At 24.4% G+C, this 12,043-nt stretch overlaps 1 protein-coding gene across 1 annotated transcript; it reads right to left on the bottom strand.

Moving 5' to 3' along the window:
* Positions 1-4,567: 4,567 nt before the first annotated feature.
* On the bottom strand, positions 4,568-11,276 carry LOC128951202 (hybrid signal transduction histidine kinase E-like). The gene is made up of 4 exons (XM_054296451.1): positions 10,289-11,276; positions 9,388-10,235; positions 4,690-4,745; positions 4,568-4,617 (listed from the first exon to the last, which is right to left on the bottom strand). Exons 1-4 carry the CDS (start codon positions 10,793-10,795, stop codon positions 4,568-4,570), a joined length of 1,461 nt encoding a protein of 486 aa, XP_054152426.1. The 5' UTR covers positions 10,796-11,276.
* Positions 11,277-12,043: the final 767 nt, after the last annotated feature.

Raw genomic sequence — 12,043 nt, 5'->3', positions numbered from 1 at the left:
CAAACAGTTTTTAGTCTAAAAATGTTTTAAAACAATTTTTTACATTTTAATGTATACATTAATTTTTTGACAGAAGATTTTAACAAAATTTAATTTGTTTTAATTTAAAATCAATTTATAGTATAAAAACTACACTTAATGTCAGCAATGTTTATATATCAGTTATGTATAATATTTTTGTGATCATTATTATGTAATTACATTATTTAATGATTTATTTCTCTTCATTTTTTACACATTTGCTTTAATAATTTTAAATAATAATTTTTCATTTTATGACTAAAATTGTGTAAAATTAAGGGATTTTATTCCAAAATTAAACAAAAGTTAATTAAAGTTAATAATCAGGTGAAATAAAATTTTGTATAAATGCTTATTTTTATATGATATACTTATATATTTAATATGAATTTATTCTCCTATATCCGTGAAAATAGTGAAATAACTTCAAATGTATACCCTACATATAACTCTAGATTACATTGTACAATAATTGTACAATGTATAATAAGTCATTGGATATACAATATTTTTACTATACAATGTAATTACATGTTACAATGTATTTAAAGTTAAAAAAAAATAATTATTAACAATGAGGTCTAAACTTAAAATAATTATTAACAATGAGGTCTAAACTTAAAATAATTATTAAAAAGTTATAGAATACTATATATTTAATTATATATTAATATTAGTAACAATAGTAACATAATTATTAAAAATTGTTTAACAATTTTAATAATTCATTTTTATAACAAATTCATGTAAATTAGCATAAAATGTATACAATTGATAAATATTTTATGTATTTGTGATTTACAGTTCACAACAACTTGATTTAAGTAGTAAAATATTTTATCAACTATTTTGATAGCATTTATATTTTTCTAATATCTAATAAATTTGTTTTTAGAAATTATGTTAAATGTAGCAAATAGTCATTTGAAATACATATGAAACTAAATATTTGATATTTAATTATATTTTTGTAACAAATTTTATTAAATTCTTGACTTTTTTGTGAAAACATATGAATTTTATTGATTTTTTCTGGAATTTATATCAGCAGTCAATCAAACAATTATTGAATAGTAGTTAAGTTTTCTTTTATGTTTGATATCTAAAATATTATATACAACTATTAAGTGATATATAATATAATACATTTTTACTTCACAGAAAAATCTAAATGTTTCCTAAATTAAATTAATAACTTATTTAATTAATTAGATAAACTTAATAAAGTATACCATTATATTATAACTGAGTAGATATATAAAAAATAGTACTTTATTTATACATTGCTTTTAAAATTATAAATTATAGTACTGAAGAAATGTTTGAAATTTTGTTTTGTTTTTTCATTTTTTAAATAATTTTTTTAACTAATTGGATAAATTATTTTAATTAACAATAATAAAGATTGTATTATAATTAAATATAATTTATTTTATTTTACGAATCAATAAATAATTATTACTGCAATTTAAATTGTATACAATTTGTTTCATATTAAACAAAAATGCCAAAAATATAATTAAGTTATTAACTTATATCTTAACTTTATTTAATAAATTTAAAATTAAAAAATAAAATTATATTGAAATATCATATCAATATATATAATAGTTATTTTTTAATAAAATTTAATTTATAAAAATATACAGAAAATACTTAATTAAAAAATCTTTAATAAAAGTTATAAAAATAAATTTAATTTAGAAAATAAAATCCAAATAAAAAATCAAATTAAATATAAGATTTATTGTAAAAACTTAATTTTTATTTGTATTTTATCTTATAAAAACTTGTAGTCTATTGTAAAAAACGGTTTTTTGTAAATAAATATTTATATTGAGTTTTTTAGATATAAAGTTGTAATACAAACATTGATTGCTTTAAATGTCAATACATTCAAAGGGCTAATGTATGTATCGATTGCTGTCCAATATTATTGACATCATTACAAGTAAATCAAACAAAAACATTAAAAAAAACACATTTATTATCAAAGAAAATACGTGTCATTTATTCATAAAATTAATTTTGTAATCATTTAAATTGTATTTATAATATAATTAGAAAATCATTTCAATACAGTTTTGTTGACACAAAAATTGAAACTTTATTTTTGGACGTTTTTAGTATTAAATTACTATCGCTTTTACAAATTCATGCAATACTTAAATCACATTCAAAACACAGAATAATAATGATTTGGGATTTTGTTAGCATTATATTCATTATATACGTTATATTCATGTATATTCCGGTATATATATATTGTAGATACTGTATGTTATCTAATAGTTAGTATTTAATTATAATGATTAAAAAATTAATTTCTAAATATTTATAAAACTGAACAATTTAACCATTTTTATTTTATAGTTAATTTGTTAATAATAAATTATTAAATTTAAACACAATCTCTATTAACTAAACAATTTATTTAAAAGTTATGCATTTCTAAAATTTCATTTATAAATAAAGGTATGTTTATTCGGGAATTCCCGAAACTTTATTATTTATTAAATCGTCGGGAATTTAATATTTATAGAAATATAGGCAACATTTTGAATGAAATTAATGTCTATTTTTTCCCGATTTATGGTGTTTTTTGACAAAATCCCGAAAAACACTATTTAATTGTCTAAATATTAATTAACATAACACTTAAATACATATTGAACACAATATTAGCGGTATTTCTAATACAATATTAACTCAATAGCAATGAATGAGAGGATATGTATTGAGAGGAAAACAATTTAGACAATATTTTGCTATAAAAACTGTAGTTTTGTATGTATTGTAATACAATTTGTAAAACCAGTGAAAATGTTATAAAGCATTGCCAGAAACAAACTTTGATGGCATAAAATATGTTTGCACTTTATTATAGAGTAATAATTTAAACTTATTAGTGAAGTATAAATGGTTTAGTATGAAAAAATAAACTATAGACGTGAGGTATCAAATGATTCAGTTGAACAAACTAAAAACAACTATAGTCATGTGAGGTATCAAATGATACAATATGAAAAAAATAAACAAGTTTTGTTATGTATGTAATAAAACAGATTTATAAAATAAATTACTGAATTACTTCTATATTAATATAAATCTTAGAATTACATACATTATCATACATAACTACATTATCATAAATTCAATTTTTTAAACTTGCTGCTATATATTTTAAAGAAAAAATGCTGATTCATTATATCTCAATTTTTATGACACAATTCTAAACGTTAAAACTTTTTAAAACTTTTATATACTTTTGCCGCCATTTTTGAAAAAATAAAAAATAATGATATATTATATATTATTTTTGATGCTCTATGCAATTCTAAACGTTAAAATTTTCCTAAAATCTTATTTACTTTTGCCGCCATTTATTAAAAAATAAAAAAACAATTCTGATCTATTAATTTTATTTTTGATGCTCTATAAAATTCTAAAATTTTATATACTTTTGGGGTCTCAGCATTTGAGCACCAATCGTATCGCATCATTGTCGTAAATTATACAATAGCCAATTACAGCTCAGTGTTGACAACGGTTTTGCTGTTGTCAACCTGAGCTGAGTATAAATATCACATAAACTACTGCCGCACCAGTAGTGCCTAACAATCAGTCCGCACAGACACTCACTCACGTTTTCTCTAACAACCATTACTTTACTTCCAATCAATTAATAAATTAATTATCATTATTTCCGTACGACTCTGTACGACTCATTACCATCGCTGGCTATCATTGGTAGATCCACACGCAAAGCAAAACATAGCAACACTTTTTAACCGCTATATACTTTTGCCGCGATTTTTGAAAAAAAATGAAAAATAATAATTTTAATTTATCATATATTATTTTTGATACTCTATGCAATTCTAAACGTTACAAATTTTTACCTAAATTTTTTTATTTGACCGCCATTTTCTCAATGTTCCCGAAGAGATATCAAAATTTTAATGTTGATCCCCTATACCTTATTTTTGATGCTATAACCGAAACCGAAATCAAAATTTCAAAATTCGCATCATGAAAGCACACATATATATAAATATATAGATTTCAGTGAACCTACTTTTTATGTATTTTTTGTTTACAATTGTAGTTTACTAACAAAGTATAGTTTATAAATCAAAACTAAATGCATTTATATTGTTAAAGACATCCAACTGTCCTTCAATTACAGATTATTTAGATTATTATTTTGTATTGAATTTCTATTATAATACCTATTTCTGTGTAATTTACTAATCCTTATTACATTTTGTAATACTTTACCGTTTAATATTCATTTACCTGTAAATACTGGTCAATGACACCAATCACTGGAACTCAATGTCCCAACACATCAACTATACAACAGATATATTCAAATTATTCAATTCATTACCTGTATATTAGTTGACTATATACAGTACAACTACTGTATTCATTAGTCAGTCAGTCAGTCAGTCAGTCAGTCAGTCAGTACATTCATACACTACAGTACATATCTCTTACTTCACAGTCACTGCCACTGTATTTCCCTTACCTGATCCAAGTCTCAGCCATTACTACAATACTCCAACTGTTCTTCATTATCACCTCTTATACCTATTCATATTCACATTTTAAACCAATATTTAATTGATATCTTTTAATAATAAAAGTCTTCTAAAAATTCACTCTCGAAGTACTCTAAATTGAACTCAAAATAAGTTAATTCTTGCATTTGTGTCAAACTAGTTGTAAATTCATTGATAACAGTTTAATCACAATTATCATTGATAACTATATTAAGTTATTAATTTGTGATTTGTAATAATGTGTGATAAAGAAAATATTAAACAAATAGACGGTAAAGATATTAGAATCAATTCTAGTCTTTGTACACAAATTATAGTTCTCGACAACAATCAGACACATTCACGGCTTATAAAAAGGTATTGTATTAACCGGTTTCCACAAAATTTAACTTTTTGTTTATTTTCAGGTTTCCAATCACAAGTTGGAGTTCTAATGATATTAAAACTTTTTTAAGTGAAAATCGTATAGATTTTCAAATAAATTGTAATAAAATAGTTTTGTTACAAATTGTCAATCAAACGAAAACAAAAAAAACATTATATGAATAAAATGATTGAAAGTAAAGGACATATACCTCTTCAAACACTACCATATAATTGTGATTTCAATTCTATAGATAAGATATGGACGGAATGGAAGAGACGGATATTCTCCAAAAATATTGGTTATTCTCGCCATTGATTCAGTAATTTAATTAAAGTCTTTTAACGATATAAATGAAGCAAATTATTGACAAAAATTATGTAATAATTTAGTAAAAGTAGAAAATAATTATAGAATTAATGAGAATATAACTACAAATATTGTAATATCTAATGATTAAATTTTTTATTTTTTTTGATAATTTGTTTTTTTTAATATTTTATTATTTAAAAAATTATATTAAAAATATTAAACAATTTATGTTTACAATTATTGTTTTTTCAAATATCTGTTATTAAATAGGAGGCGCTTAATGTTTGTATGAATTTAGTCTAAAATATTTATTCAATAAGCTTTTTTAATTATGTAAGATTTGAAATTAAAATTAAAAAATATATTATATTTAGTATAAATATAAATTTATCTTTCAATTTATAAATATCATAACATAAAATGTAAAACAAAATATATAAACCTTAATGAAAATTAATATGTAAAATAATTAAATTGTAATTAATTTGATAAAATTATTGGCAAAATTATAACTTATATTAATGTTATATTTAATATTTATGAATATTGATAATACAATTTATTAATAGTAAAAGTAGTTATATTTTTGTATCCCAATCCCAATATCATTAGATTTGTCTTATTTTAATGATTTTGTTTTATTAATTAATGACTAATCCATGTAAATAAAATTATAAATATTTTAAGTAAATAAATAAAAATAATAAAAAAGTAAATAATATTTTAATTTTATTTATTAGAAATAATTATATATTTAATTTATGATTAAAAAAATTTCTAAAAATAATTAACTATAAAACTAAAGATGTATTAAAAGCTATGAATTTGATAACCACTTACCGATAATCCTCTTTCAATAATTTACTGTTAAATGAATTTTGTAGTAAAAAGCAATTAAGTCTTGTTTTTGGGTCTAAACTTGTTTTCATGTAATTGTGTGTCTCTTTGAGTCTGACTGTCGGTCTATGGACTCAATCAAGCGATTCATTTAGAAAATAAGTCTTCATCTGAACCAATGATATTCGCTTTCATAACAAGACATCGTTTGTAATTTAATACAACATTTTGTTACCAATTAATCCTTCAATGGTTTCGCTGTTCTTTACATCAAATCAATGATAAAATAGTGGTCTTTGGTTTTTTGAATAAAATTTTAATCCAAATTTATTCTAATCCATGTCATAATTATTATCAATATTTTCATAGATTTCATATTTTTCTTCGCATTTACAATCAATGAAAAATTAAACTTTATTTTTGAAATAATAAAAAATTATTATAATTTACACATTTTTTATTATAATAAACGCATGTTTTTATCCGATTGCCATTTAGACAAAACATATTTGGAATAATTCTAGATTATAATGATTCAGTAAAATATAGTTTTAATTCATACAATCAAATATACATCAAATCAATACATATTGTCCTAAGATTATAATATACTGTAAATAATATAACTTAAACTAAAGTTAGTCCACTTTTGTTGTCAAAAAACACAACAATCCTATGTTTACAATATACTCATTATATAGTATTATAAATACTATTAATTTGAAATTTTTCTTTTCAAAAAAAACTTGAAAAGTTTTGTTTTCTGAAATCTATACGAGCCTTTTTTGTGTGTGTGTGTGTGTCTGTCTGTAGCATTTTATTTTGCGAATTTTGAAATTCTGACTTCAGATTCGGTTAGAGGACTACTAATAATGTATTGAAAAGTTTAATTAAAATTTTGATATCTCTTCGGGAACATAAAGAAAATGGCGGCCAAAGTAAAAAAATTAGGTAAAAATTTTAACGTTTAGAATTGTAAAGAGTATCAAAAATATGATATAATAAATCAGTATAAATTTTTTTAAATTGCGGCAAAAATATAAAAAAATTTTAAGAAATTTTTTTAAAGTATAGATTTAAATAAACCATCAAAAACAAGGATAAAAATATGCATTAAAATTTTGATATCTACGGGAACAAAAAGAATAAGTATAAGCTGAAAAAGTATAATTATAGATGATTATTTTGTTATACTAAATCATTTGATACCACACATTAGTTGATTATTTTGTCAAACCGAGTCATTTGATACCCCACATGACTATAGTTGTTTATTTTGTCATACTGAATCATTTAATACCATACATGACAATATTTATATTATTTATATTTGACCAGTTTTTAAATTTTTATATGTTATTATATAGCCGCTATAATTATACAAACTAATAGTTTTCAATGTTATTCAAGTTTTTTTTCTGAAAATGCTTTCTAGCATTCTTAACTGGTTTTTACTGTTGACTTTATAATATACAGTACATACTAAAGGTGTAAAACAGGATCTTATTGTTGTACAGGACAGGACAGGACAGGACAGGACAGGACAGGACAGGACAGGACAGGACAGGACAGGACAGGACAGGACAGGACAGGACAGGACAGGACAGGACAGGACAGGACAGGACAGGACAGGACAGGACAGGACAGGACAGGACAGGACAGGACAGGACAGGACAGGACAGGACAGGACAGGACAGGACAGGACAGGACAGGACAGGACAGGACAGGACAGGACAGGACAGGACAGGACAGGACAGGACAGGACAGGACAGGACAGGACAGTTGTTAGAGGTGTTAGAGGTGTTAGAGTTGTTAGAGAGGAACAGGAAGGGACGGAACGATAATTTTGTTAAACAAACGACAATAAGTTATATCATTTATTGCTACAAACAAACACAAAATATATACAAATATTTATTGTCTATAAAACCATGTATTATAATATCGATTATATAATTTTATCTCATATTATAATACTTGGTGTTTATAATAAGGGAAAACAAATAAATGTCTTATTATTCAAAAATAATTAAAAGCAAATAAAGCTTAAAATAATAGGTAATAGTTATGGTTTATGAAACTAAAATTGACTTTAACTTTAAGTTGGAATGGAGTTTCAAAAATACACGGGAAAAATCTAAAAATTTTTATATTATGAATGTTTAATTTTTTCACTAATGCTATTAATGATAAATCTAAATACACTATCCTTGAAATATAGTCACAAATAAAAGTAATTTTTTTTTGAAAATATAAACCAGATTTTTGTAGAAATCAATTTTTTAATAAATTGTATGCAAATTACATGTAAACATAATAACATATTATTATTTTTAAAGTAGGTTTTAAACTATTTAATTTTAGTTTCATAAACCCTAACTTTCCTTTTATTTTAAACTTTATTTACTTACAATATCTCTAATACTTTTTTACAGTATAACTCTAATAATTTAGATATAATTAAGATATAATAAAAGTCAATAAATAATTTTAGTATTTCATGATATAATATAATATTAATCTTAAATATTATTTTTATTTTTAATTAGATTATTATGATTTTTATTTATTATAATTATTTATTAAAAAATTTATGACGTAATTTTGACAACAGCTCTTATTTTTATAACTTTTACTTTAATTATGAAATAGAGACTGTATTATGATTATTGAAAAATGATATAAGAAATGCCTGTATATTGTTATGAAAATTTACAAAATCTAACAGGACTTGAAAGACGGGACGGGACAGGACAGGACAGGACAGGACGAGATTTTGAGCTCAATTTACACCACTAATACAGACTATATAAATAACAATATAATAATTTTTATCAATGAATTTATTAGTAAATTTTATGAAAATATTAAACAAATCGTGTAATTATAAATTTGATAAAAATATAAAATAATTAAATTTTTATACAACTAATTGACATAATTTACAATTAATTAAAAGATATTAAAGAAAGTAAGATATCTATAAATTATATATCAAATTTAATTTACCTAAAAAAATCATATCTATTTCAAAACATTTTTGTCAATAAGTTTTAAAAAATGTTTAAAAAACAATACTTCAAATTATTTTGTAAATGTATTTTCATATATAAATTAAGTAATTATGTAATAAATTTCATATTTTTGTTTACAGTATTAAAAAATAAAATATAAATAATCTAAAAATATGTCTATCGATGTACATAACTATTATTATTGGATACAAGTGTTGATACATTAATTGATTTATTATTTGTAGTCAAGTGATGACTATTTGTTGTTAACATTTTCTTTAAGACTGAATCAGTTGATGACATCTTATGGTTGTTGACAGTACTGATGGGATATCTAATCACTTCGTCGATAATCATGATATCGTCGTCACTGCTGTCATCAGCTGTTATCACTTCATCGTTAATATTGATATTGTTTTGATGATTACTATTAACACTATTATTATTATTATTATTATTACCGGTAATACAAATATTGGAAACCCTATTCATATGTTGTTCATTGGTGTCAACACTTAAAAAATCGTCGCCAACAACAATAAGCTCATCATTTGGACAGTGATTATGTGATTGAAGTAATGATATCAGTCTTGTTGGTCGCAAATGAGGTTCAAACTCCCAACACTGATGTCGTGGTTCAAAGTCAACAGTGTTTCTACAGAGAGGACACATTTGAATCCGATTGAGTCTAAGACACAAACGTTTGCAACGTTTCATCAGTAGTTGTGATCTTTTATTGATTCCGGTCTCTAACAGCTGCCACTTGTCGTGTCGTTGTTTTCGATTAAAGCAATAACTGTGATGATAATGGCGTAAACTTCTTGAGTAACGAACCACACTATTCATCACAACGTTATTGGCACTCATTATTGAGACATTGATTAAATATTTATCACAAATGCAATAGTTTTCATAACTAATTGTTATCATATATTTTTCAACACTACTAATTGGCCGAAATAATGACCGATATATACGGCGACCCATATATGAGGCCAAATCAAAATTTGTTATCAAATTTGTCGCATCCTTTCGGAAACTTCTCAGTTGACGTTTGCGACTATTTTTATCATTTTTTTTATCCATAACTTGTTGTTGATTCCAGTCTCTAGTATTGTCCTAAAATAAAAACAAAATAGTTTTACAAAATTATTGGACATAACTGTACTAACAGTTTCATTGATGTTGTTGTAGACAGTAGTCGGCAATAAGTCAGTCAATACTAAATGTTCGGACGGATTATACGTCAACTTTGTATTATTCTTCGAGATATCTCTGAGTGGCCACACATTGAGCTCTGTTTTAGGCTTTGTGTTAAGCGATGGCTTATCAATGAGTCCGATATATTTAAAATATTGGTCATCACTGATGAGGTCGCACTCGGGTTCACGTACTTCACGACTGAGTAATGGCATAAAAGGCAGAGGAGTCTTGTCGAGGATCTGATAGATGACACCCGACTTGTGTGACACTAAATACCGTTTCTTGTGGCCATTGGTTGTCGATCCGTCGGTAATCTGGCCATCGTTTTGTGTACTCTTTTTAAGTGTCAAATGCTGTGTCTTATCGGGTGATAATCGATAGACACGAAGACTATTATTACCGATTTGTGTCTTTGTTGTCGTTGCGGTCAATGTGTTGACAGTTGTGTCATATCTGTGTTGATGACTGCTATCCATATCGAAGACTTCGGTGACAATTAAAAGTAATCTTTTTGTGGTCACTCTAAGTCTGGTGACAATCGGTGGTCATTATCTTCGGTAATATATTATTGTTGACACAGAGTGTCGCACATGTATTACGTGTCCAATGAGTCGATGCACTCAATGTTTGCCCAATGAATGTAGTGTTCATTCAAATGAATTAATTGTCAAAAAAAATACGAAATTAATTGAAACGTAAATTGAATTTTGAGGTCAATTAACGTATAGTCAGTTAACTATAGACTATAGCAATGGTTTCCACGCTTTTTGAGTATTACTTGAATCGATTGGATCCGTGAGTTGTCGCCACTCATGACATCAATTATATACGCATTCATTATATATAACATTCATAACGACATCTATCACTCATTTATACTATTTATAGACAATTTGTGTCTCATTTGTGTCGAAAACAATTCAATTTGATTTGAATAGTATTTCTAAATTATAACTAAAGCTATGTTTATTCGGAAATTACCGAAACTTTATTATTTATTAAATCGTTGGGAATTTAATATTTATAGAAATAAGGGAAACATTTTGAATGAAATAAATGTCTATTGTTTTCCCGATTTTTGATGTTTTTTGACAAAATCCCGAAAAACAATTTAAGTGTTTTTCACGAATTTTGCTTAATATTGATTAACATAACACTTAAATATATATTGATTACAATACTAGCGGTACATCTGATACAATATTTATAGCAATTAGGGTTAGATTCAGATTCCCAGGGAGGGAATTTCCCAAATAAAATCCCTCCAATTTTCCGGAAAAATATGGAAAATATATTATATTCCTTCCCTTGATCGTTAGAAAGGGAAAATATAATTTGTCATACATTAAAAAGTACATAATCTCAATGACTATGTGTTTCAATTGGGACCAGTATGTTAGTAATAACAATCAAAATATGATTAAAATAATATTAAACATTTAGTAAAAACATTAAATACATTTTGTAGACATTTACTATACAAACATGTTTTTAATAAAACATTATGTAATATGAGTTAGGGTACGATAGGTGGTACCACAAGGAAATGTCTTCCCAGGGAATATAAGGAACTTATGGAAAATAAGACGAGGAGGGAATCTAATCTAACCCTAATAGCAATAAATGAAATGATATGTATTGAGAGGAAACACATTTTAGACATATTTTGTTATAAAAACTGTAATTTTGTATTTTCCCGATTTATATCCCGATTTTGTCATATT

The sequence above is a fragment of the Oppia nitens genome, unplaced genomic scaffold (assembly GCF_028296485.1).
Source record: "Oppia nitens isolate AA-2021 unplaced genomic scaffold, nextdenovo-longstitch-racon4-pilon3 scaffold1_pilon_pilon_pilon, whole genome shotgun sequence".
NCBI classification, from domain to species: Eukaryota; Metazoa; Arthropoda; class Arachnida; order Sarcoptiformes; family Oppiidae; genus Oppia; species Oppia nitens.
This window is presented reverse-complemented; position numbering and strand designations above follow the sequence as displayed.

Bases quoted from the DNA above. Each gene is read 5' to 3' on its own strand.
- LOC128951202 (XM_054296451.1), bottom strand. From the start codon at position 10,795: ATGGATAGCAGTCATCAACACAGATATGACACAACTGTCAACACATTG. The intron at 10,236-10,288 runs GTTAGTACAGTT...TTTTTATTTTAG, and splicing joins ACAACAACATCAATGAAACT to GACAATACTAGAGACTGGAA. The intron at 4,746-9,387 runs GTTAACAACAAA...ATTTACAACTAG, and splicing joins GATTCAGTCTTAAAGAAAAT to TTTGACACAAATGCAAGAAT.